Source organism: Mustelus asterias, chromosome 16 (assembly GCF_964213995.1).
Source record: "Mustelus asterias chromosome 16, sMusAst1.hap1.1, whole genome shotgun sequence".
Lineage (NCBI taxonomy): Eukaryota > Metazoa > Chordata > Chondrichthyes > Carcharhiniformes > Triakidae > Mustelus > Mustelus asterias.
This window is the reverse complement of record NC_135816.1, coordinates 19,721,496-19,748,983: the sequence shown is the minus strand read 5'-3', so window position 1 is coordinate 19,748,983 and position 27,488 is coordinate 19,721,496. Positions and strand designations below refer to the sequence as shown.

General features: G+C 42.4%; 1 protein-coding gene across 3 annotated transcripts in view; it reads right to left on the bottom strand.

The window, feature by feature from the left end:
- Window positions 1-27,488, bottom strand: part of hmgxb3 (HMG box domain containing 3) — a 65,686-nt gene that overhangs the window by 17,470 nt on the left and 20,728 nt on the right. For 2 of the 3 annotated variants that reach the window (XM_078230749.1, XM_078230748.1), the window contains exons 9-16: window positions 26,858-26,985; window positions 24,272-24,373; window positions 21,609-21,730; window positions 19,416-19,520; window positions 18,239-18,391; window positions 9,842-10,140; window positions 2,451-2,578; window positions 1,750-1,881 (exon numbers count right to left, since the gene is read on the bottom strand). In XM_078230749.1, the coding sequence (XP_078086875.1) occupies window positions 1,750-1,881; window positions 2,451-2,578; window positions 9,842-10,140; window positions 18,239-18,391; window positions 19,416-19,520; window positions 21,609-21,730; window positions 24,272-24,373; window positions 26,858-26,985 (1,169 nt within the window). Of the gene's footprint in view, window positions 1-1,749; window positions 1,882-2,450; window positions 2,579-9,841; window positions 10,141-18,238; window positions 18,392-19,415; window positions 19,521-21,604; window positions 21,731-24,271; window positions 24,374-26,857; window positions 26,986-27,488 lie in introns of all 3 variants that reach the window. The other variant, XM_078230750.1, reaches the window with a different exon arrangement.

Genomic DNA, 27,488 nt, shown 5'->3' with positions numbered 1-27,488 from the left:
GGGAGAAGACCGAAGCATCTGGAGGAAACCCCCGCTGACATGGGGAGAACATGCAACCTCCACACAGCCAGTGACCAGGGACTGGAATTGAACCCGGGTCCCTGACGCTGTGAGGCAGCATTGCTAACCACTGCGCTGAAGTTTTACTCCCAAATTTCAAGTAAATTATTTGGGATTATGTGACAATTCTGTTGAATTAATGTCAAACAGTACAAGGAACAGCAAATGGAAAGTCCTGCAAGTTTAACTGGAGCCCAGTGATCTACCTAACTTGTTAAACATTACAAATTAATCTCTTCATCGGTAGATAGAGTCGAAGCCCCATGGCTCCAGTAGATGAGATAAGGAATTCTGGCTAATAAAGAACCAAAGAACCAGCTGTCCATAGTCTTGTCTTTATTACCGTGTGTAAGTAAGGAAAAGAAGGAATTCAAGAAAAGGACTTGCTTAGCTGCGGAGTGACTGCAACCAGCAATTTAAATCCAGGTACCTATTTTATCAGCACCAAGCGAACTCTCAGCTTCATACTTTGTAGAAGATCAAGATGCCAATGGTCGTCGGGGACTATCAATGTGTAGTTCCCCCCCCCCCTACACTTTGGTAGTCCCCGACACCACCTTACAACGAACTATATAAGGAGATATATGGCAACTTGGCGTGGGATAAAGGATAAAGCAAGTTAAGATAAAATTCTAGAGATGATGAGAAAGATGGAGAAACCAAACCTTTGCTTTTAGCAGCAATTATTGCTCTGTCGATAGCACTCTCACCTGTGACTCAGTAGGTTTTATTCAATTCTCAGGTTTATGGCCCAATTCAGAAATTTGTGAACGAAACTCCAATGCATTACCGAGGAGGTACTGAACTTACTGAGGAAGTACTGCACTATCAGAGGTGTTGTCTTTCTGAGATGTTAAACGGAGGCCTCTTCTGCACTCTCAGGTGGATGCAAAAGACCCTAAAGCACCACGTCAAAGATGACCTTAGGAATCCTTCCGAGTGCCTTGGTCAATATTCATACCTCAACAACAGTGCTTTAAAAAATTCTGATCACTTTCCCTTAGTGCTTTTCCTGTGCTCTACTTTCATTCTCTCCTTTCTCCTGCCAATAGTCAGACTCTGAAGTGTGAAATAGGCACACCCAAACCACCTGATACCTGTAAACAAACGTTGCTTCCTTGAAAAACATTAAGTCATATGAAACATTTTCGTGATTTAGATGAGGGTTCCATCATGAATAATCTATTTGAAAAGGAATCCTTCAAACAAAAACGTTTAAGAACAACTGCATCAGCCTTTAGATTTATATTATGTGTAAAGCTGTCATTTTATTTGTAAAGACAATTTTATTTTTATTGCTCATCAATATTATCGATCGTTCAGTTCTCAAATTATTTGCACATCCCCATCAGTTTATACAGAACACACAAGCATTAGAACTTTCGTCATGTTTTCAATTTAATTGTTCAAAAAGATTTCACAACAAATTTACCCAGGAACTGTGAACAAAAATCAGTACATAGCCCAAGTGTTCTGAAAACTGAAGCGAAATTCCTACGTAAAATAAAAGGAGTGCAGCTACCCTATAGCTCACAGAATATCTCATAATAGCAAAATGGTACCACAGGATTGCAATGCTGCAACTTAAAACAAGGCAATGAATCAGGTTAGCCAGAGTCTCCTGGCTATCTTTGAGCAATGGAATCAAGGCCTCCTGAAGCCAACTTGTACAAAAATAATCAAACCCACCTGTGAATTTTTGAACAGAGTTCAATATGGGAGTGGTCACATCCCTTGGATCTTCCCCAAGCTTGATATGGTTTCTTATTTTGAACAGCAAGTCCAAACTGACCAAAAGCTTGTTTCCGATATTAAATAAACCTGGAAAAGCAAGCATTGATTACTAGACTTCTTGAATTCTCTAAAATTTACGGAAAAACAACAGCTATTTCTCTGAAAATTGCTAGATTTTAAGATTTATAGCAATGAGAAATTATGTTTAATTAGTCTAGAAGTACAAACCAAAGAGTGCATCAAAAATAATGAAATATGGATGGAGTAATAATGACGCTGATCTGTCTATGCGGATCTTCACTGACTCCAGCCCAGCCCCTGCCATCTCACGATGAAAACTGCAGGGGCAGGCACTGCTGGGCAGGAGGCAACATCACGATGTTGGGATATGGCCCGATTCCCACATCGAGGATGAAAATCATGACCCAGGAGTTCAAACCCTAAAATAAGGGAAATCAAGGGTCACACTTGCATGTGGACAGGAAGTGTTCTGCAATTAGGGACCCATGAGTTTAGCTCTCCAAAGTAAAGTGGTAAATACAGTATACAAGACTGGAGAAACTCCACAGACTGGTGGTTTACTGAGGATTGTGTGGAGCCCCAGACAATGGTGTGGGATCAGGAAAACAGGTGGGGCAAAGGGTTACGTTTCTTACCTGAGCTGATGTCTGTGAAGTTGTGAAGTGCGAGACAGTGGGGATTCAAACAGATTTTCGTCTGAACTATAACTACCTGGAATTGGCTCTCTGTTAACAGCCAGCATTCCTCAGGGCCAGCGACTGAACTAGAACAAAAAAGGAAAAAAAATCATCAGCCATGTGATGCTCATTTCTAATTGCATTTGAATGGTTTACCAATAAAATTCAGATTCACAGTACATGAATTATCAATAAGCCATCAGAGTTGAACATGTCTTTTGGATGTGGAATGTTGGGAACTCTGTTTCTTTTCCCAGTATTCCCTACATCTCAAACCACTTACTACTGTTTCAACACGATAGGCCCCTATAGTACCTCTACATAAACTAAAGAAATCCATTTCAAATGGACAGTGGTTTACTTACTTCTGCAGCATAGACTTTGCTGGCCATTAATTAAAATCTTGTTTTTGGAGCAAAGGGGAGGTTTATCACTCCGCACATACTCTTCAGTTTGATGAAGAGTCATTAACTTATATTATTAAGTCCATTAATGTCTGCACATCTCTTAAGTGGTTGCTAAATCCAAGCAACTGTCCCATTGACTTTTCCCCTCTTCGTTATAAGGATCTCGCCATTTCTCACTGCATTCCCAACAACATGGCTGAAGGTGTGGTGAAGAGTCACAGATACAAAGCTGCCTTCGCACCCTAACAAAACTTGTTCCAACTTATACAGAAAATTATACTGCAGCTTGTAGACCTGGGCTTCTCCAGTTCAGATCTCGGCTGCTCAGTATTATGTATGGGCTCGAGATCAGAAGCCATTTACCCCACCGTATGTAGATACCACTGGAGCACTGACTAACGTAAAGAGAACAGAACTTCTCTGTTCCCCATCACCATTAAAGGAAAATTTCTGAAAGGGGCCTCTGGGAGATTCTTTCTCATCTACTCCAGTCACTTGCTAATTCAAAGATGGGAACCAAGGAAACTCGAAAACAATAGTTTTAAATAAAAAGCAAGGGTGGAGAGAGAGAAATTGATGTACATTTTATGGGCAGCATTACCTTAAGTGTTTGGTACATGTCATACAAGACTATGTCCTTGATCAGCCCCAAGTTATTCTTCTTGAATCAAATTATAGACTCCGAGGACAGCTAAATGAAAAATGCAGTACAAACTAGCAGCTAATGAGCAGCAAGGACTGCGTCCAAAAATACTCAGCAAAAGTAAAATGCTCCCACTGGACAGGGTTCAACAAAAGTGCATATAGTTATACAATATGATAGACATCCAGACACCACATAGCTGAAAGTGGAGAAATGAACCTTAGTAGCCTCAAGACTGTCATATATACTGAATAGAAAGCTTACTGCCATCTACTGGCGTATGCTTAAAATATCAGAAGCTGGTTGAATAATCTCAAAATGCCATCATAAATTTCTGGCATCTTATTTATTGGAACTGTTTTAAAATAAAAAAAGTGATTTTGGACAGTTTATGAACAAAATCCAATTTAACATGGCATTTATGATTCAAGCAAATTAAAACAATGACTGTGCAGTCTTTAGAAGTCATGGTGAAATCACTGGAAGAACTCTATGATGACATCAACAAGTTCCATCCCACCATCAGACTCACCATGGACGACTCTCCGGAATCGGTTGCATTCTTGGACATCTCCATCAAGGACGGTCACCTCAGCACCTCACTGTACCACAAGCCCACGGATAACCTCACGATGCTCCACTTCTTCAGCTTCCACCCTAAACATGTTAAAGAAGCCATCCCCTACGGACAAGCCCTCCGTATACACAGGATCTACTCAGATAAGGAGGATCGCAACAGACACCTCCAGACGCTGAAAGATGCCCTCATAAGAACAGGATATGGCGCTCGACTCATCGATCGATAGTTCCGACACGCCACAGCGAAAAACTGCACCGACCTCCTCAGAAGACAAACACAGAACTCGGCGGACAGAGTACCCTTTGTCGTCCAGTACTTTCCTGGAGCAAAGCTACGACATCTTCTCCAGAGCCTTCAACATGTCAATGATGAAGACGAACATCTCGCCAAGGCCAGCCCCACACCCCCATTTCTTGCCTTCAAACAACCGCACAACCTCAAATAGACCATTGTCCGCAGCAAACTACCCAGCCTTCAGAACAGTGACCACGACACCACACAACCCTGCCACAGCAACCTCTGCAAGACGTGCCGGATCATCGACACGGATGCCATCATCTCACATGAGAACACCATTCACCAGGTACACGGTACATACACTTGCAACTCGGCCAACGTTGTCTACCTGATACACTGCAGGAAAGGATGCCCCGAGGCATGGTACATTGGGGAGACCATGCTGACGCTACGACAACAGATGAATAAACACCGCTCGGCAATCACCAGGCAAGAGTGTTCTCTTCCTGTTAGGGAACACTTCAGCGGTCACGGGCATTCGGCCTCTGATCTTCGGGTAAGCGTTCTTCAAGGCGGCCTTCACGACACACGACAGCACAGAATCGCTGAGCAGAGACTGATAGCCAAGATCCGCACACATGAGGACGGCCTCAACTGGGATCTTGGGTTCATGTCACACTATCTGTAACCCCCACGACTTGCCTGGGCTTGCAACCTCACTAACTGTCCTGGTTGAAGACAAACACATCTCTTTAACCTGTGGTTAACCCTCTCTCCACTCACATTGTACCTTTAAGACTTGATTGCCTGTGGAGACTTGCATTCCAACCATTATTTTGTAAATTGAGCTTGTGTCTTTATATGCCCTGTTTGTGAACTGAAATCCCACTCACCTGATGAAGAAGCAGCACTTCGAAAGCTAGTGGCTTTTGCTACCAAATAAACCTGTTGGACTTTAACCTGGTGATGTGAGACTTATTACAGTCTTTAGAATACAGCAAGACAGTTCTGAGCACACAATGCTACTATAGAAAAGGGTTCACATAGCAAATACTCTATCTAAAAATGTAACCATTATCACTCTCATAGAACATAGAACAGTACAGCACAGAACAGGCCCTTCGGCCCACAATGTTGTGCCGAGCTTTGTCTGAAACCCAGATCAAGCTATTTCCTCGCTATCATCCCGAAGTACTCCATGTGCCTATCCAATAGCTTCTTAAATGTTCCTAAAGTTTCTGACTCCACTATCCCTGCAGGCAGTCCATTCCACACCCCAACCACTCTCTGCGTAAAGAACCTACCTCGGACATCCTTCCTATATCTCCCACCATGAACCCTATAGTTATGCCCCCTAGTTACCGCTCCATTCACCCGAGGAAATAGTCTTTGAACGTTCACTCTATCTATCCCCCTCATCATCTTATAAACCTCTATCAAGTCTCCCCTCAACCTCCTCCGCTCCAAAGAGAAAAGCCCAAGTTCCCTCAACCTTTCCTCATAAGACCTACCCTCCAAACCAGGCAGCATCCTGGTAAATCTCCTTTGCACTCTTTCCAGTGTCTCCACATCCTTCTTGTAGTGAGGTGACCAGAACTGCACACAATATTCCAAATATGGTCTCACCAAGGTCCTGTACAGTTGCAGCATAACCCCACGGCTCTTAAACTCAAACCCCCTGTTAATGAACGCCAACACACTATAGGCCTTCTTCACGGCTCTATCCACTTGAGTGGCAACCTTCAGAGATCTATGGATATGAACCCCAAGATCATGGCTTAAGACAATTTGTTTCTAATGCTCTCTTCGTCCATATTGTTTAAAGCAGTAAATAGTCATCCTGAAATTGTGAGGGCCTCAAACCATTTAATTACACTCATCACTGAAATGCTTATTGGTTAAAGTGGATCTTTACCGGAGGCACCAACATACTTGCATTGCCACCCAGGCTAGACTGAAATCACAGACCTTGTTTCGCACAATGAAATCATTCCAGTTTACATAGGGATGCATCAGTGAGCTTTTGGTTCAGGGAAGAGGGGAGAAAGAGGGGAGTGGGTGTTGGCAAAGAGGGAGAGGGGATGCAGATGCGGAAAAATACTAGAATTGGCAGGCTCTTTTGCTAAGAAAATTGTCTTCCTTCACTACATATAAAAATATGTTGCATAAAAATACTTCCAAGACTTTATGTCCCAGAACTTGAAATGTGCAATAGCTCACAGTATCAAAAATAAAGTTTTTTTCATTTTCTTTTTACCTCTGTCTAATCAATCAAAGTTGTTTTGACCAGAGGATTCTACCAATGTCACTCTGACATTGACTAATATAACTTTTCTCAAACTCTCTCTTCCCCATGCAGATGTATTTGGTCTCCCATGTTGAATCAACAGACTACTCTTGTGCACTTTTAATGCATTACAAATTTACTGGTCACAGTCATTGTAGTTTGCAAAGTAGCAGAAAGGCACATGCTTTAAAAACTAAGCTTTATCAGTATTCCAAAGTTTAATACTTATCAGCACTCACAGTTAGTCACTCATTGGTTGAGATGCCTCTCCAGACTGAATAGCATAGCCGAGACCTGACCATGATAGTGACGTGGCCCCAGGCACCAAAAAGAGCCAGCACCCGCAAAAATCCGCAAGGAGAATGGAAGAAAATTGCTGGTGAAACCAACAAAATTAATGTCTGTGCACTCATGCACTGGCAACAAGCTTAATAGCAAGATAAAAAATCAGCTTGCAGGACAAGCTGACCTCTCGCTGAAAGAAGTTCCAGACCAGAACAACATCATAACCTAAGAAATAAAAGTTGGATATATGGCCTCTTGAGCTTGCTCTGCCATTCAATCAAAGTATGACTGATCTGGTTTGGTCTCATCTCCCCTTTTCTGCCATTTCCCCATAACCCTTGATTCCCCTCTAGTTCACAAATCTGTTAATCTTCGCCTTGAACACATTTAAAGACTCAGCCTTCACAGCTCTCTGGGGTAGAGAATTCCTGAGATTCACATCCCTCAAGAAGAAATTCTTACTCTTACAAGGGCGGCACGGTAGCACAGTGGTTAGCACTGCTGCTTCACAGCTCCAAGGACCTGGGTTCGATTCCCGGCTTGGGTCACTGTCTGTGTGGAATTTGCACATTCTCCTCATGTCTGCGTGGGTTTCCTCCGGGTGCTCCAGTTTCCTCCCACAGTCCAAAGATGTGCGGGTTAGGTTGATTGGCCATGCTAAAAATTGCCCTTTAGTGTCCTGAGATGCATAGGTTAGAGGGATTAGCGGGTAAATATGTAGGGATATGGGGGTAGGGCCTGGGTGGGATTGTGGTTGGTGCAGACTCGATGGGCCAAATGGTCTCTTTCTGCACTGTAGGGTTTCTATGATTTATCTCTATCTTAAATGAGCGATCCCTAATTCTAAACTATGGCCCCAGTTCTAGATTCCCCTGTGAGGGAGACACCCTCTCACCACCTGTCAAATCCATTAATGATGTTATATGATTCAGTATAATTAGCTCTCATTCTTCTAAACTCCACTTCTAAATTCCACAAGGTAGTGGCTCAACCTGCTAACCTTTCCTCAAAAAGTAACTTCTTTATCCCAGGAATCAACCTAATAAATCTGCTCTTAACTGCCTCTGTGGTGAACCTTTTTCTTTGGGAAAGTTCATATTTTAATTTTGTGCTGCGTCCCTTTAAGGCCAAAGAAAACTAAAATGATTCTCGCAATGTGTCCTTAGGCTTCAGGAGTGGTCATATGACCTAGGTTGCTATGGAGCTGAAGCAAAATTTTAATATACAGCTATTTTGTTATCAAATTACAACTGGTCTCAGAACCCAGAAAGATATTGATGAAAAAGGGAGAAGACTCTGAAAATAGAGCAGTTACACAGTTAGAAAGGAAAGAGAATCGAAGACAGAGGAATCAAGGGAAGTGAACGGACAAATCTTTAATTGCTGCTGTTTCAGTTTTGCTAGAGCAAACTAGGCAATTCAAAGGGTTCGAAGGAGGGAGTCTCTGAGGATTCTGTGCCATCAAGACTTGTTGTGCAGCTAGGAGGTTCTGCAGGGGCATGCTTTTTGGGTGTCAACCATTATCTGGTAACTTCGGATGGAAGGTGGCTGCCGGTGAAAGGGACTGGAGGCCAAAACCATTGAGTGGGAAGTGAGAGATCCTATGTACTGGAAAGACTGGGAGATTGCACATGTTACATTTACATAGGAAGGGATAGTGTGATTTAAAGTAAAGTTTATTTATTAGTCACAAGTAAGGCTTACATTAACACTGCAATGAAGTTACTGTGAAATTCCCCTAGTCGCCACACTCCGGCGCCTGTTCGGGTCAATGCACCTAACCAGCCCGTCTTTCACACTGTGGGGGAAAACTGGAGCACCCGGAGGAAACCCACGCAGACACGGGGAGAACGTGCAAACTCCACACAGACAGTGACCCAAGCTGGGAATCGAGCCCGGATTGTAACAATCTTTGCTGTATCAACTATTTAAAATGTAATCTACATTTTTATTTTAAATAGCCTTCACCTGTTAAGTAATGTTTGAAATATGTTGATTTTAGTTAAAGTTCTAAAAAGTGAAATCTCGTCCATCAGTTTTCTTTCCGTTAGTGACATGGGATTCCTTTCTTTGTAAAAGTAATCAGAATCTAAAAGGATTGTAACATCTTTAATTATCCCTCCTTAAACAAGGAGACCAAACTATATGCAGCACTCTAGATGTGGTCTTATCAATGCCCATTAGAATTGTAGTAAGACCCCCCTACCTTTATACTTCATCCACATTGCAATGAAGGCCAACATTCCATTTGCCTTCCTAATTACTTGCTCTACCCGTATGCTAACTTCTTCTATTTCAGGTACAAGGACACCCACAATCGCTGTGTACCCCAGCATTTGGTCACCTCCCTTTTAAAATAATATTTTGCTTTCTTATTGTACCTACCAAAGTGGATAACCTCACATTTTTTCCACATTAAAACTTTTCCATTTCACCGTAGACACATAAGGAGTTATTAACTGGTTTTCAAATAGTTCACTTTTAATGTTCTCTGTTTATAATTACTGTGTTACCCAGTTTTCCTGAAATCACAGGGGAGAATTGATGCTGTCCTGTACAGTTCAGTAACTGGTTAATATTTAATTACAGTACATTTGTGCATACATGCAGAGCACATGCACACCAGCCAAAACCTTACAGGTTCATGAATGCTTCAAGTACACACTGTTCTAACAGCATCATGTGTTGTATTTCGATTGTCCGCAATATCAAGAGTCAATTTTGTTAGTCATAAGCTATTCACAAGCTGGTTTGATTTTTTTCCCCCTGCTCTTTGGATGCTTTGAGCAAGAATGTATGAGAAGATACAAGTATTTATTTCACAATTCCAAGGCATGCCGGTTGTATGCTCTGTTTAACAACACTTAAAACTAATGAATAACAACACTGAAGTAGTAAAAAGATCCTTACTTGTGTCCACCCTTGAACAACTGGCTGTCACACAGTCCACAGATGGTGGCTGAAGATTCAAAGTAATTAGGCCACGAATTTTGTTCAAGTGTTATGGTCTCGTTTACTGTCGACAAGATCAACCGTGAGCTGTTCATTTCCTGAATTAGACTAAATATTTCATGAAGTTCTGCCTCATTCTCAGGGATCTGAACTGTCCTCCTGAGTAGCAGTAATGTAGTCTGTCGCTGTAAATCTTTCGAGGCCTGAGTTAGCCCTTCCTCTGTATTCAGCAGACCCAATGAAAGTGCATTACTTATCTGAAATTAAAATTAGAAACTATATATAAAAATATATATATCACCAGAGAGGAAACAGAAGCTGTAAGCAATATTTTGAACATCTTTCAATTTATTTTCTAACTCACAAAGAGGCTTACATTAACACTGCAAATGATGTTATTGTGAAAATCCCCTGGTCGTCACACTCTGGCGCCTGTTCGGATACACTGAGGGAGAATTTAGCACGGCCAATGCACCAAACTAGCATGTCTTTTGGACTGTGGAAGGAAATAGGAGCACCTGGAGGAAACGCACATAGACATGGGGAGAACGTGCAGATTCCACGCAGTGACGCAAGCCGGGAATTGAACCCGGGTTTCTGGCAGTGTGAGGCAGCAGTGCTAACCATTGTGCCACCGTGCTGCCCATATTATGGAAATATCACCCTACAAATTGTCATTTCATGCTGCAAGAAGTTTGATACTTTCAATAAACTGTGAATACACATTCTCCTTTTTCTCTTGGCCCTTTAGGGGGTATGGGGTAGCTAAGCTTCTTTGGCCTTTCCTGTCCCAGACTGGGCTTGGCAGGAAAGCAGCAGGGGCTTTCTGTTTCAAGCCAAAACGGCAGTCAGGTCTGAAATATAGCAATGGGACCCCACCTTTTGAACAGATGAACTTGCCACCTGCTTAGGACAGGTTAACTTTGTGGATAGCAGGACCCAAGTGACTTTTAGCTGGATAAGTAACGTAGGAAATTTTCAATGACTACTAACTTGGGTTTTGCAAATGGGTTAAAATAGCAAAGAAGAACAAAGAACATTACAGCACAGGAACAGGCCCTTCAGCCCATCAAGTCTGTGCTGACACAGATGCCTCTCTAATCTTCAAAGACTATTTCCTCGGGTGGATGGAGCTATTACAAGGGGGCATAACTATAGGGTTCGTGGTGGGAGATACAGGACGGATATCAGAGGTAGGTTCTTTACGCAGAGAGTGGTTGGGGTGTGGAATGGACTGCCTGCAGTGATAGTGGAGTCAGACACTTTAGAAACATTTAAGCGGTTATTGGATAGGCACATGGAGCACACCAGGATGATAGGGAGTGGGATAGCTTGATCTTGGTTTCAGATAAAGCTCGGCACAACATCGTGGGCCGAAGGGCCTGTTCTGTGCTGTACTGTTCTATGTTCTAATCTAATATTTTCTTGCCTCTATGTGGTCCATATCCCTCTATTCATGTATCTCTCCAGATGCCTCTTGAACATTGTTATGGAATCTGCTTCCACCACCTCCTCCGGCAGCGCGTTCCAGACATTTACACCCTCTGTGTGAAAAACTTGCCCCTTACGTCTCTTTTAACTTTCCCCCTCTCATTTTCAACCTATGCCCGAGTAATTGACCCTTCGACCCTGGAAAAAGACTGACTATCCACTCTATCCAAGCCTGTCATAATCTTGTGAACCTCTATCAGATCCCCCTCATCCTCCGACGCTCAATCTTTCTTTATAGTCCATATCCTCCAAACCAGGCAACATCTAGGTAAATCTCTTCTGCACCCTTTTCAATGCATCACCATCCTTCCGGTAGTGTGGCGACCAGAATTGTACACAATACTCCAAATGTGGCCTAACCAAAGTCTTATACAGCTGCAACATGATTTTCCAATTCCTATACTCAACCCCCCACCTGATGAAGGCCAGCATGCCATAGGCCTTCTTGACCATCGTGTCCACCTGAGTTGCCGCCTTCAGGGAACTATGGATCTGCCTAGATCCCTCTGTTTGCTAATAATTCTAAGGGCTCAACCATTTACTATATATTTTCCTTCTGCAGTAGACCTTCACCTCACATTTGTCCAGGTTAAATTCCACCTGCCATCTTTCAGTCCAAGTCTTCAGCTAATTTATATTCTGCTGTATCCTCAGACAATCCTCCTCACTGTATGCTACTCCAATTTTTGTATAATCTGCAAATTTACTAATCAGACCACCTACATTTTCCTCCAAATCATTTATATATATATTACAAACAACAGAGGCCCCAGCACTGATCCTTGTGGAACACCCCTCATCACAGACCTCCTGTTAGATGTCTTGTACAACTTCTACTATCTGCTTTCTATGCCCAAACCAGTTTTGTATCCATCTTACCAACTCACCTCGGATCCCATTATGACTTCACCTTCTCTATCAGCCTGCCATGAGGAACCTTATCGAAGGATTTACTCAAGTCCATGCATACAACATCCACTGCTCTGACCTAGTCAATCTTTTTTGTCACTTCCTCAAAGAACTCAAGTTTGAGAGATACAACCTCTCCCTCACTGCCCATCGCTAACAAGTCTATTCTCTTCCAGATGCAAGTACATCCTGCCCCTAAACATCTTCTCCAATAATTTCCCCACCACTGATATAAGGCTCACAAGCTATAATTTCCTGGATTGTCTTTTCTGTCCTTCTTAAACAGAGGAACAATGTTAGCTACTCTCCAATCCTCTGGTACCTCACCCGTGGCTAAAGAGGACACAAAGATTTTAGCCAAGACCGCAGTAATTTCTTCCCTTGCCTCTCTCAGTATTCTGGGATAGACCCTATCTGGCCTGGGCATTTGTCCACCTTAATGACTTTCAAAACCTCCAATACCTCCTCCCTTTTTATCTCAACATGTCCTAGAATGTCAACATCCTCCTTTCAACACTTACCATCCACCACATCCTTCTCCTGTGTGAATACTGATGCAAAATACTCGTTAAGGGCCTCACCCACCTCATCTGGCTCCACACACAAATTCCCTCCACTGCCCTCGAGTGGACCCACCCTTTCTTTAACTACCCTCTTCCTCCTTATATATGCATTTGATAATAATCCAGAACAAAACAACCCAATTGATTGAGACCCCACCTACCACCTAAAGCAAAAGGAAATCCACCATCCTTATGTGGTCCGGCCTATTTGTGACGCCAGAGTCACAGCAACAAGGTGAACTTTTAGAGTTTATTTATCAGTCACAAGTAGGCTTATATTAACACTGCAATGAAGTTACTCTTTTAACTACCTTTCTGAGATGGCCCAGCAATCCAGCTGTATCAAAACTGTTACCAAAACCTGACTTCCATGAACTGTCGCAATTTGAGGAGGTACTTCCCAAGGGCAATTAGGAATTGACATTAAATGTTGGGGGGGGGGGGGGAGGGAGAGAGAGAGAGAGAGAGAGAGAGAGAGAGAGAGTTTAATTTAGATAAATGCGAGGTGACGCATTTTGATAGATTGAACAGGGCAGGACTTACTCAGTTAATGGTAGAGCATTGGGGAGAGTTACAGAACAGAGATCTCGGGGTACAGGTTCATAGCTCCTTGAAAGTGGAGTCACAGGTGGACAGAGTGGTGAAGAAGTCATTCAGCATGCTTGGTTTCATTGGTCAGAACATTGAATACAGGAGTTGGGACGTCTTGTTGAAGTTGTACAAGACATTGGTAAGGTCACACTTGGAATACTGTGTACAGTTCTGGTCACCCTATTATAGAAAGGATATTTTTAAACGAGAAAGAGTGCAGAAGAGATGTACTAGGATGCTACCGGGACTTGATGGTCTGAGTTGTAAGGAGAGGCTGGATAGACTGGGCCTTTTTTGTCTGGAGCGTAGAAGGCTTCGGGGTGATCTTATAGAGGTCCAAAAAATAATGAGGGACATAGATCAGCTAGATAGTCAATATCATTTCCCAAAGGTAGGGGAGTCTAAAACTAGGGGGCATAGGTTTAAAGTGAGAGGAGAGTGATACAAAAGAGTCCAGAGGGGCAATTTTTTCACACAGAGGGTGGTGAGTGTCTGGAATAAGCTGCCAGAGGTAGCATTAGAGGCGGGTTGAATTTTGTGTTTTAAAAAGCATTTGGACAGTTACATGGGTAAGATGGATATAGAGGGATATGGGCCAAATGTGGGCAATTGGGACTAGCTGAGGGGTTTAAAAAAAAGGGCAGCATGGACAAGTTGGGCCGAAGGGCCTGTTTCCATGCTGTAAACTTCTATGACTCCTGACCCTCTTATTAATCAGGAATCTATCTATCTCTGTCTTAAAGACACTCAATGACCTGGCCTCCACAGTCTTCTGTGGCACAGAGTGCCACAGATTCACCACTCTCGGGCTGAAGAAATTCCTCCTCATCTCTATTTTAAAGGATCGCCCCTTTAGCCTGAGGTTGTGCCCTCTGGTTCTAGTTTTTCCTCTGAGTGGAAACATCCTCTCCACGTCCATTTCATCCAGGCCTCGCAGTATTCTATAAGTTTCAATAAGATCCCCCCTCATCCTTCTAAACTCTAACGAGTACAGACCCAGAGTCCTCAACCGTTCTTCATACGAGAAGTTCTTCATTCCAAGGATCATTCATGTGAACCTCCTCTGGACCCTTTCCAAGACCAGTACATTCTTCCTTAGGTATGGGACTCAAAATTGCTCACAATACTCCAAATGGGGTCTGACCAGATCCTTATACAGCCTCAGCAGTACATCCCTGCTCTTGTATTCTAGCCCTCTCGACATGAATGCTCACATTGCATTTGCCTTCCTAACTGCCGACTGAACCTGCACGTTAACCTTAAGAGAATCTTGAGCAGTGACTCCCAAGTCCCTTTGTGTTTCTAATTTCCTAAGCATTTCCCCATTTAGAAAATAGTCTATGCCTCCATTCCTCCTTCCAAAGTGCATAACCTCACTTTTCCACATTGTATTCATCTGCCATTTCTTTGCCCACTCTCTTAACCTGTCCACGTCCTTCTGCAGTCACCCTGCTTCCTCAATACGACCTATCCCTCTACATGTCTTTGCATCATCTGCAAACTTAGCAACAGTGCCTTCAGTTCCTTCTTCCAAATCGTTAATGTATATTGTGAAAAGTTGTGGTCCCAGCACTGACCCCTGAGGCACACCGCTAGTCACCAGCTGCCATCCTGAAAAAGACCCCTTTATCCCCACTCTCTGCCTTCTGCCAGTCAGTCAATCCTCTATCCATGCCAGGATCTTACCCTTAACACCATGGGCTCTTAACTTTTTAAACAGTCTTCGATGCAGCACCTTGTCAAAGGCCTTCTGGAAATCTAAATAAATCATGTCCACAGGTTCTCCTTTATCTAACTTCCTTGTTATCTCCTCAAAGAACTAACAGATTTGTCAGACATGACCTCCCCTTGACAAAGCCGTGCTGACTCAGTCCTACTTTATCGTGCATTTCCAAGTACTCTGCGATCTCATCTTTAATAATGGACTCTAAAATCTTGCCAATGACCCAAAGTCAGGCTAACCGGCCTGTAATTTCCCGTCTGCTGCCTCCCTCCCTTCTTAAACAGCGGTGTTACATTAGCTACTTTCCAGTCCTCTGGTATCCTCCCTGCCTCCAGTGATTCCTGAAAGATCACCACCAATGCCTCCACAATTTCCTTAGCTATCTCGTTTAGAACCCTGGGGTGTCGTCCATCCAGTCCAACTGATTTATCCACCTTCAGACCTTTCAGTTTCCCCAGAACCTTCTCCTTAGTGATGGCCACTACACTCACCTGTGCCCCGATTCTCTTGGAGCTTTGGCATCCCACTGGTATCTTCCACCGTGAAGACTGATGCAAAGTCACTATTCAGTTCCTCTGCCATTTCTTTGTTTTCTATTATTACTTCTCCAGCCTCATTTTCCAGTGGTTCAATGTCTATTTTTGCCTCTCTCTTACCTTTTATATATTGAAAAAAACTCTTCCTATCTTCTTTTATATTACTAGCTAGCTTACACTCATATTTCATCTTCTCCCCCCCTTATTGCTTTTTTAATTGGTCCCTTCCTCGCTTTTAAAGGCTTCCCACTAATCCCTGGAACTTTGCATGCTTTTTCTTTTGCTTTTATGTTGTCCTTGACTTCCCTCGTCAGCTATGGATGCCTCATAAGGGCATTTAAATGATCATTGGATAAACATATGGATGATATTGGAATAGTGTAGGTTAGATGGGCTTTATATTGGTTTCACTGGTCGGCGCAACATCGAGGGCCGAAGAGCCTGTACTGCGCTGTAACGTTCTATGTTCCTCCCCTTAGCACGTTTCCTCCTCCTTGGGATAAATCTCCCAAAAACGCCTACCATTGCTGTTCCACTGTCTTCCCAGCTAGACTCCCTTTCCAATCAACTCTGGCCAGCTCCTCCCTCATTGTCTTTGTAATTACTTTTATTTAATTGTAATACCGTTACATCTGATTCCAGCTTCTCCCTCTCAAACTGCAGGGTAAATTCTATCATATTGTGGTCACTGCTCCCTAAGGGTTCCTTCACCTTAAGTTCCCTAATCAAGTCTGCCTCATTACACATCACCAAATCCAGAATTGCCTGTTCCCAGTAGGCTCTGTCACAAACTGCTCCAAAAAACCTTCTCTTAGACATTCCACAAATTCCTTTTCTTGGGATCCACTAACTACCTGATTTTCCCAGTCCACCTGCATATTGAAGTCCCCCATGATTATTGTAATACTGCCTTTTTTATATGCCTTTTCTATCTCCTGATTTATTTTCCGCCCCACATCCTGACTACTGCTAGGGGGCCTGTACATAACTCTCATCAGGGTCTTTTTACCTTGGCGATTCCTTAACTCAGTGGTATTCTATGCCTTCTGACATGTTGAGATTCTGCAAACATGGAGCAATGGCAGAGTGATTTTAATGGGGGATTTTAATTTTCATTTAGATTGGGCCAGACTAGCATATGTCAGAATGGTAATAAATTTCTTGAGTGCATCTGGGGTAGTTCACCATTTTATGTTTTAGAATCAACAAGAGGGCACGCTTTATTACAGGGGTGGGCAACCTGCGGCCCATCAGGGTTCTGACTGTGGCCTGCGAATGTTCTGTTGATAATAGTGAGCGCTGGACCTGCAAGAGTGTGTGGAGCCAGGAAGGCAAAAGAACATGAGAACGAGAGTAGAGCCTGGAGATGAGGGTGTGGGAAAGAGGGAGGCTGAAAGCAGAGCCTGGAGATAAAAGGGAGCGGGAAAGAGCGAAGACAAGAGCAGAGCTTGGAGATAAAATGGCACAGGGAAGAGGGAGGCTGAAAGCCAAGCCAGGAGATGAAAGCGTGCGTGTGGAAAGAGTCAGACTGTGATCGGAGCAATTGGTAGATGAGTATTTTATTTGTTTTTCCCATTTATCTTTAAATATTTTACAATTTATTGGTAACTAAGATTTTCTTCATAGTTTTTAATAACTGCAGTAGTAAATGTTATTGGGGCAGACAGCTTTATCAATAAAAAAGGTAAATAAATATGAATAAAAATAAAATCAATATCTAAAGCACATCTGTGTAATTAAGAAACGTTTAATGTTTAGTTGTCGTTGGTACTAGCTTTGACAACCGCAGTAAATTATAATATACATAAGGTGAGCGTAAATATTTCTTCCACTTGAAGTTGATTTATTCATAATAAATGAATAATTTAGCATTTTCTGTAACTCATTATGAAACAGTCCGTGTGTATTAAATGTATTTAATCTTATTCATGGGGTCGTGGTTAGTGCACATTACTGATTTAAAGCTTGCGGCCCACTCGGAAGGGAGGCCACGCGTGCAGCTCACTCCCTAGTCTAGGTTACCCATCACTGTTTATTAGGTATACTAATAAGCCAAATGCAGTTAACAGCCTAATGGTGTCTGATCGGTAAGGGAATTAGGGGTTATAGGGATCAGGCGGGTAAGTGGAACTGATCCACTTCAGATCAGCCATGATCTTATTGAATGGCGGGGCAGGCTCGAGGGGCTAGATGGCCTACGCCTGCTCCTATTTCTTATGTTCTTATGTCTGGACTTTGTAGAGCAACAATCATAATAAGTTGTAACTTCTGTTAGAGTGACAATTGAGTTGGACTGTCACTCCACTTCTAATTACTTGCCTTGAAATCCAGCTGACCCTTTCTTGCATGACCTTCTGACTCTGGTCAGGCGAGATCTGCAGAGTACAGCGGGTTCCAGAGCAAAGGCGGGTTTATGTAGTTAGGTCACAGATCATACACAATCTCACTGAATGCTCAAAGAAGCTCATGGGACTCAATATCTTATTCCTATTACTTTGTGAACCTTGTTACTATACACTATATTCTTAGAAATAGTACTCACAACTGGTTTTGATGGCTTTATATCCTGTTTGTCTCTTGTGAAGTCATAGCCACACTTTGGACAGATTCCTGGTTTGTATCGATTCATGTAGACATAAGAACATTTGGGATTTTTGCATCGTCCTTTACCGCGGCACGTTGCCAAACCTAGGTCCTTAAGAACACATCAAACTATTGGCACAACATACCAGAAACAGAAATTTAAATAATGAAGGTTTCATAAAAAGTCATTCTCCACTCAGGATTACCTCGAGGGAAGAGAATCCAAAAGCTCATGAGTCATAAAATGATAAACATGTTGCAAGATGTAAAGAAACACAACACCATTGGAACCCTAGGTACTCTGCCATGTACAGTAGGACAAAGGCCCATATTTGGTTTCTTCCACATAGTGTGCTGCTGATGCCAGCTGTGCCTTCAAGTGGACTGGTTGTTGAATAGTTGACTACATTACCCATAAAGAAATAAAAACCACCTTTTGATTACTCACCACACCTCTGACTTTCCTCTAGTCCTATTATTCTATCCAGCAGAGACATGGAGATGAATTTAAACCCCCTAAAATGATGAGCTCGGGGCACATCAGATGTTAAAATTTTAAAATCTCAAACCCAATCTGCTCATTTCCAAGTTTAATGTGGGCGGGATAGGAGGAGGGCAACCAACCCACTCCTCGGAGGCTGACTGGCAATTTTAACATTTCAACAAGTATGGCAGACTCAGATTTAACTCACTTTGCAAATGTAACCCTGGCCAGCTAACCTTTCCAGAAAACTCGACAGCTTAATGGAAACTGGGAGGGATTTGGGTAGAAGGAAAGCGTCTTTGCTTGTGGACCACTAGAAGCAGGGCTGCTTTCCCTTCACCCCCTCAAGCTGAAGTCCTTCCTTGGGATAAGACCAAGCTCCCTCAAGTCAGGGATTGACCCCTCAAAGTCACCACAGAGCAACAGCTTCAGGCCCTTTAACTGGGACTGTGGTACTGACCCAACTGGAAGTCAAATCTGTCATTTAGGTGGGGATTCTTTTTTTAAAAAAAGACTCAAATGATGAGAGAACCACACTTTGGACGACGATGGACGGATGCTGTTAATGAGGAAAAAATGACGGTAGTCAAAAAAACTTCTGAATATTTGAAACAAAATTCGAATCCTCTTTCATTGTACGTATGGTACTTACAAAGGCACTTGCTTTGTTTGTTTTCGGAAGAGTCAGACACACAGATTTGACTGAAACTGCACTGGTCTGCGGTGATCCATTCTCCGTTGCAATTTTTAATCCTGCCTATAAGCAAAGGAGAAAAACACAGCTATTCTTTATAAAAGCAAAGTTACAAACAGCTGACTTTAAGCTCCTGCAGCAGGATGCTGAACCCTCAAATTGAAATAGTGTCTTGTTTTAAATTTTTAAGTCGGTTCTCCATGTTCGTTATTTCTTAGGCAACCTGCCAATGTCGCTGCTATGATAAGGAAACATTCCAATTTTTTGGTGGGAATTACAGCTTTGCAGTACTGCACCACCTATTCAGTGACCAGATCAAAAGGTTAATGTTAAGGAACACCAAAAGTCCCTCAAAATGACAAAAAAAGCTCAATCAGATCAAGATTCATCTTCATTTTTCTCAATGCCATTTGCTTGCCTTTTTCTAATTGCTTGTACCCTTGCGAGGGAAGCATCCATTCGATTTTTTTGAAGTTCACTTTGGTTATATGATTATTCATTTATTTTTATATTGATTTCAAAGTAAACTATAAAAACCCCTTCAATCTCATACTTACCTAACAAAAATCTATGAAAATAAACAATTTTAAAGCCTTTGAATTAGTTTATCCTTCAAACAGTATGAACATAAACAACAGTAAAGTTTATGGCCTTGACCCTCAGTAAAATAAGTGCAGGACACAAAGCAGCAGTCCGCCAGCATAACTAAAGAATAGAGCAGTGACGACTTGAAACTCTATTTTAAAGTCAACAATGAACTGCTCAACTGCCCAATGAACAATTGGAAGCTTAAAAACAACATTAATTAAGTGTGGTACTAAATGATATTTAGTTTGGTTACAACTTTTATTAATGTTCATTTTGAATTGAAGTAACGTTATACAATCGTGTGCTGTGTGCATAATTGAGATAATATCCTGATTTTAACTTGGGTCACGTTAGGGTTGTAATGGGTCAAAGACTGGAAGCATCCCTTGTGGAGGATTTGTGGAAGACCACACTATTTTAACATGGGGTCTTATCTAAATAGTGGAGCACTTTCTGCTCTCTGAAGCCAGCAGGAACAATAAGAAGTCTCACACACCTGATTAAAGTCCAACAGGTTTATTTGGAATTACGAACTTTCAGAGCGCTGCTCCTCCATCGGGTGAGTGGGGCCCCTGATGGAAGAGCAATGTTCTGAAAGCTCGTGATTCCAAATAAACCTATTGGACGTTAACCTGGTGTTGAGACCTCTTACTGTGCCCACCCCAGTCCAACGCTGGCATCTCCACAGCAGGACTGGGGTGGGCACAGGACTCCACAGTCATAGGTCAGGATGAGAGTGGAAAACTGGTCCTTAGGTTGATGGTGCCATTGGCATAAGGTTGTTACTGGGGGCTTCGGGGAGGGGGATTGCCTTTGGCATAAGGTTATTATGGGGGGTGGGGTGTGTGTGTGCCAGGATCACAGACACCCAAGGATTCCTGGTGGAACCTGGAGATGTACCCATACTTCTTCTAACCCACAAAGAATCCTTACAAAGAAAACTTACCAGAGGGACCTTTGGCTATTCGGCTATCTGTTTTAGTGACTTGAGAGGGTTTTGGCAGTTAAAATCTAAAGTGACAAAGCAAGAAATTGAGAAAGTACAACCACTGGAAAAGGAGGAGTGAGAGTTTGGTGTTGATGACCATAGAAGGTAAAACATCAGGAAAGAACAGGCCGGATCATAGAAGGATTGGATTGGGTGAACATCAGAAATGGAACAGAGGGACAAATGGCACCAGCACAGAATTGCAGTGAACAAATAGAGCTGCCGATGGCCCCTTGTGGACTGTGGCTAATTATGGATGGACGACAGTTATTGTATTGTGACACTGAATTCTGCCCTAGCATTTGAAACCAAAGTAGGCTCTGCCTTCTTGAGGCAGGTTGCCCTCCCAAATAGATTTCCTGGTAATTGGAAGTGCTACTGACCGGAATCGCATCAGCAATGTGGTACATCCATGCCCTCTTTCCAACCATCATTTTAAATGAATAGAATTACAATCAGAAAAAATGCAGGAGGTTCAATTAAAATGAGTGAATTTCCTTTACCTGCAAATTTATCCAAGTCACTTTAATGCCACAAAAATTAAAATCACCCATTTTGGAAATGTGCAAACTTGCCTGCTCTTCTCCATCTTCATAATTCGGATGTAAAACAGAATGCCCCAGTTGCTTTAAGGTGCTAGGTTTCAGGCCTGATGGAGGAGGGGAACCCATCAAGCTCTTTGCAGAGGAACCTCTAGCTAAAAAGGAATAACAGTTTTGAGCATCCTTCCATCAGTCAGTAAGATTATTTTTTATAATGCTATCTTTTGATGGCTCCCAAGCAAACCGTTTAGTCATAGAGGTTTACAGCATGGAAACAGGCCCTTCGGCCCAACTTGTCCATGCCGCCCTTTTTTTTTAAAAAACCCCTAAGCTAATCCCAATTGCCCACATTTGGCCCATATCCCTCTATACCCATCGTACCCATGTAACTATCAAAATGCTTTTTAAAAGACAAAATTGTACCCGCCTCTATTACTACCTCTGGCAGCTTGTTCCAGACATTCAGCACCCTGTGTGTGAAAAAACTGTCCCTCTGGACACTTTTATATCTCTCCCCTCTCACCTTAAACCTATGCCCTCTAGTTTTAGACTCACCTACCTTTGGGAAAAGATACTAACTATCTAGCTGATCTGTGCCCCTCATTATTTTATAGACCTTTATAAGATCACCCCTCAGCCTCCTACGCTCCAGAGAAAAAAGTCCCAGTCTATCCCGCCTCTCCTTATAACTCAATCCATCAAGTCCCGGTAGCATCCTATTAAATCTTTTCCACACTCTTTCTAGTTTAATAATATCCTTTCTATAATAGGGTGAACAGAATTGCACACAGTATTCCAAGTGTGGCCTTACCAATGTCTTGTACAACTTCAACAAGACATTCCTGTATTCAGTGTTCTGACCGATGAAACCAAGCATGCCGAATGCCTTCTTCACCACTCTGTCCAACTGTGACTCCACTTTCAAGGAGCTATGAACATGTACCTCTAGATCTCTTTGTTCTGTAACTCTTCCCAACGCCCTACCAGTAACTGAGTAAGTCCTGCCCTGGTTCAATCTACCAAAATGCATCACCTCGCATTTGTCTAAATTAAACTCCATCTGCCATTTGTCAGCCCACTGGCCCAATTGATCAAGATTCCGTTGCAATTGGAGATAACGTTACTCACTGTCCACTATGCTACCAATCTTAGTGTCATCTGCAAACTTACTAACCATGCCTCCTATATTCTCATCCAAATCATTAATATAAATGACAAATAACAGTGGACCCAACACTGATCCCTGAGGCACATCGCTGGTCACAGGCCTCCAGTTTGAAAATCAATTCTCAACAACCACCTTCTGGCTTCTTCAAGAAGCCAATTTTGTATCCATTTAGATACCCCTCACCCTGGATCCCGTGACATTTAACCTTATGCAACAACCTACCATGTGGTACCTTGTCAAAGGCCTTGCTAAAGTCCATGTAGACAACATCAACTGCACTGCCCTCATCTACCTTCTTGGTTACCCCTTCAAAAAACTCAAATTTGTGAGACATGATTTTCCACTCACAAATTCATGCTGACTGTCCCTAATCAGTCTTTGCGTCTCTAAATGCCTATAGATCATGTCTCTCAAAATACCTTCCAACAATTTACTCACCACAGATGTGAGGCTCACTGGCCTGTCGGTCCCAGGCTTTTCTCTGCAGCCCTTTTTAAACAAAGGCACAACATTTGCCACCCTCCAATCTTCAGGCACCTCACCCATGATAATCGATGATTCAAATATCTCGGCTAGTGGACCCGCAATTTCCTCCCTAGCCTCCCACAACGTCCTGGAATATACTTCATCAGGTCCCGGGGATTTATCTACCTTGATGCACTTTAGGACTTCCAGCACCACCTCCTCTGTAATATGTACACACCTCAAGACATCACTATTTATTTCCCTAAGTTCCCTAACATCCATGCTTTTCTCAACAGTAAATACTGATGAGAAATATTCATTTAGGATCTCACCCATCTCTTGTGGATCCGCACATAGATGACCTTGTTGATCCTTAAGAGGCCCTACTCTCTCCCTTGTTACTCTTTTGCCCTTTATGTATTTGTAGTAGCTCTTTGGATTCTCCTTTGCCTTATCTGCCAAAACAATCTCGTGTCCCCTTTCTAGTGAGAGGACATGCAGACAACAAACTCCAAGCTCTCTGCATAACTGGCATCTAGGAGGTAGTTGACAGTTGGTTTAAATTTACTTTTTCATCCTAATCCTATGGCATGTGTAATGGACAGAATGCATGGTCCCTTCCTGTCCATAATCAGCGTGTTAACGTGTAAGGTGTGGATATTTCCTTATCTCCACAGTGATTTTTCATGATTTAAAATAAATAAATTAAGCGGAACAACATGTCAGATTCATAACCGATGGAGCATCGTAGGCTCAGATGGCATCCATCTCCAATCCTATTAAAATCATTAATAATACTGGAAGTAAAAATGTGAACTGTCATATGCTGCTAGCTCTAATTGGACAGGAAAATATTATCCGTAAAGATCCTGCAAAAATCTGAACTTCAGTCAGTTTTCCAACAGAGGTGGTTTTCTGACACAAAATTATAGGTGGCACTTGTTTCGTGTCTTTGTCAGTTCATGGTATCTGGGAATGAATGGTGCTGAGAGTTTTATGTTCACAAGTTATTGGAAAATAATATGCTAAATATTTCACAACAATTGCCCAAATATTTCCATACCTGTAGCTTTGGTGTTTGCTGAAGACGCAGAGGAATCTGCTGGGTCTGCTTGATTGATGGGCATTGTGACCACTCGAATATAAGTGACCCCAGACTGTGGAGCTACACAAAGCAAAACATGTTAAAATATAATCGACAAGGCTTCCTTAGTGTGTCGATTTCTGACTAGTACAATTTAGGATTAAATTTCGGGGCAGCATGGTGGCACAGCGGTTAGCACTGCTGCCTCGCAGCACCAGGGACCGGAGTTCAATTCCGGCCTCGGCTCACTGTCTGTGTGGAGTTTGCATATTCCCCCATGTCTGCGTGGGTTTCTTCTGGGTGCTCCGGTTTCCTCCCACACTCCAAAGATGTGTGGGTTAGGTTGATTGGCCATTGCTCCTTGGTGTCAGGGGGACCGTGATGTGGAGATGCCGGCGTTGGACTGGGGTAAACACAGTAAGAAGTTTAACAACACCAGGTTCAAGTCCAACAGGTTTATTTGGTAGCAAAAGCCACAAGCTTTCGGAGCCTTAAGCTCCTTCTTCAGGTAAGTGGGAATTCTGTTCACAAACAGGGCATATAAAGACACAAACTCAATTTACAGAATAATGGTTGGAATGCGAATACTTACAGTTGATAATCAAGTCTTAAAAGGTACAAACAATGTGAGTGGAGAGAGCATTAAGACAAGTTAAAGAGATGTGCATTGTCTCCAGACAGGACAGCCAGGGGGACTAGCAGGGTAAATACGTGGGCTAATGTGGCTCGGGCCTTGGTGGGATTGTTATAAGTGCAGGCTCGATAGGCTGAATGGCCTCCTTCTTTACTGTCGGGATTCTATGATACAATGAGGAATAATGTCAAGACCTTGCAGAGTATTTAGAGGAGGTGTACCAGAAGAAAGGAAAGAGATTCTAGAGAATTTGGGTTTGTTCTTCTTGAGCACAAGTATATTGGGAGATTGAAGGGAGGAATTCAAACTTATGACTGGGTTTGAAACTGGTAAATGAGATGAAATAGTGTCCACTGGCAGGAGTGCCAGTAACCAGAGAGCACAGATCTCAACTGGCAAAAAGCTAGGGGAAGATGTGAAGAATTGTTTTTAAACAGATAGTTTGATTCAGAATTCACTGTGTGAAAGATTGGTGGAAGCACATTCAATTGTAAAAAAGGGAATTCGATATATACTTGTTGAGGAAACATTTGACAGTCTATTGGGAAAGAGCAGTGTTGTAGGTACTTACTATATATTCACAGATCAAAAAATAAACTACAAACTGTTCGTGAATTAATCTAAAGCAGGCCACATGTGAATTCGGAGCAGCCCCTCAGCCTGCTCCACCATTCAAAAAGATCATGACTAATCCATTGTAACTTCAACCCCACATTCCTTCTTACCCCCGAGAACCTTTAATCCCCTTGTTCATCAAGAATCTATCTAGCGCTGCCTTGAAAATATTCAAAGTTTCTGCTTCCACTGCCTTTTCAGGAAGCGATTCCAGACGTTCATGATCCTCTGAGAAAAAACATTTCTCCTCATCTGTCTTAAACGAGTGATCCCTTATTTTAAACAGTGACCTCTCGTTCTAGATTCTCCGACAAGAGGAAATACCCTCTTCACATCCACCTTGTCTATTCCCCACAGAATCTTAAAAGTTGCCTCTTATTCTTCTAAACTCTAGTAGATACAAACCTAACCTCTCCAACCTTTCTGATAAGACAACTCATCCATTCCAGGTATTAGACTAGGAAACCTTCTCTGAACTGCTTCTAACACATTTACATTTTCCTTAAATGAGACCAATACTATACAGATGTGGTCTCACCAATGCCCTATACAACTGAAACATAACCACCTTACTTTTGTAATCAATTCACTTCATAATAAACAATAGCATTCTATTAGCTTTCCTAATTATTTACTGTACCTGTATACTAGCCGTTTATAATGCATGAATCAGGACATCCAGTTCCCTCCACACCTCAGAGCTCTGTAATCTCTCACCATTTAGATAATAAGCTGCTTTTTTATTTTTCCTGCCAAAATGGATAATTTCATATTTGCCCACATTATACTCCATTTGTCCAGTGACTTAATCTACGATCTTTTGTAGCCTCCTTATGCCATCTCCATTTACTTTCCTACCTAACTTTGTCTTGTCAGCAAATTTACCAACCATACCCCAAAAGTCCCTTTATCCAAGTTATTAACATGAATTGTAAAAGGTTGAGGCCCCAGCACTGATCCATGTGGCACACCACTTGTCAACCAGAAAAAGATCTATTTATGCCAACTCCATTTCCTGTTAGCCAGCCAATCTTCAATCTATGCCAATGTTACCCCCGACACCGTGAGTTTTTATTTTACGCAATAACCTTTGATGTGGCACCAAGATATCCATGCATCTTCAATTCTAGTCCCTTGAGATCCCCAATTTTAATCACTCCACCAACTGTGTCTTCAGCTGGCAGGGTCCTGAGCTCTGGAATTACCTCTCTAAACTTCTCTGCCTCTTTACTCTTTTGAACCCAACACTTTGGATCAAACTTTAGGCACATGCCCGATCAAATTTTATTTGATAATTTTTGTATCACTACACTAACCTGCGTTAGATGGAGCTGCCGGCAGGATAACACGTGGCCGTGATCGAGCAGCGCCAGTCATTAAGCCGGATTTGGCTCGTCCTCTGGCTCTGTTTCTTTGTCGTACTTGTAAACCTTGTTGAGAGACACTGTACGGGAGACAGATAAGAAGCACGTGCTTTGTAAAATATATTCCCTTTCATGCTGCTCACCAGATGTTAAGATTAATTAACAAATTTAATTACATGGGTGCATTTTTCTGTGCACTGGTTAACATTTGCAGGAATTCCTGTGCGTTATCTTTATGCAGTCATTAAACTGTTTTTAAAAAAGGCTGACCCCTATTTAAAAAGAATGTTGAAAGGAATTTATACTAACGCATTAAAAATCAAAGAATAAATTAAATCCCGACTAGTCCAACAGTTCTACTGAATTCACAGCAGTACTGCACATGGAACATGGAGGGGAAGGGGATGTTAGTGCATAGATCCAGAGAAATGGTTCCAGAGAAATGGTACAGCGCAAAAGGGAGCATTCGGCCCATCTTGTCCATGCCGACCCAAAGACATCCAGGTGCCCTTTCTAACTCACATCTTTCTGCACACGGTCCCTGCAGTTTACAGGACTTAAGCTGCAGATCCAGGTACCTTTT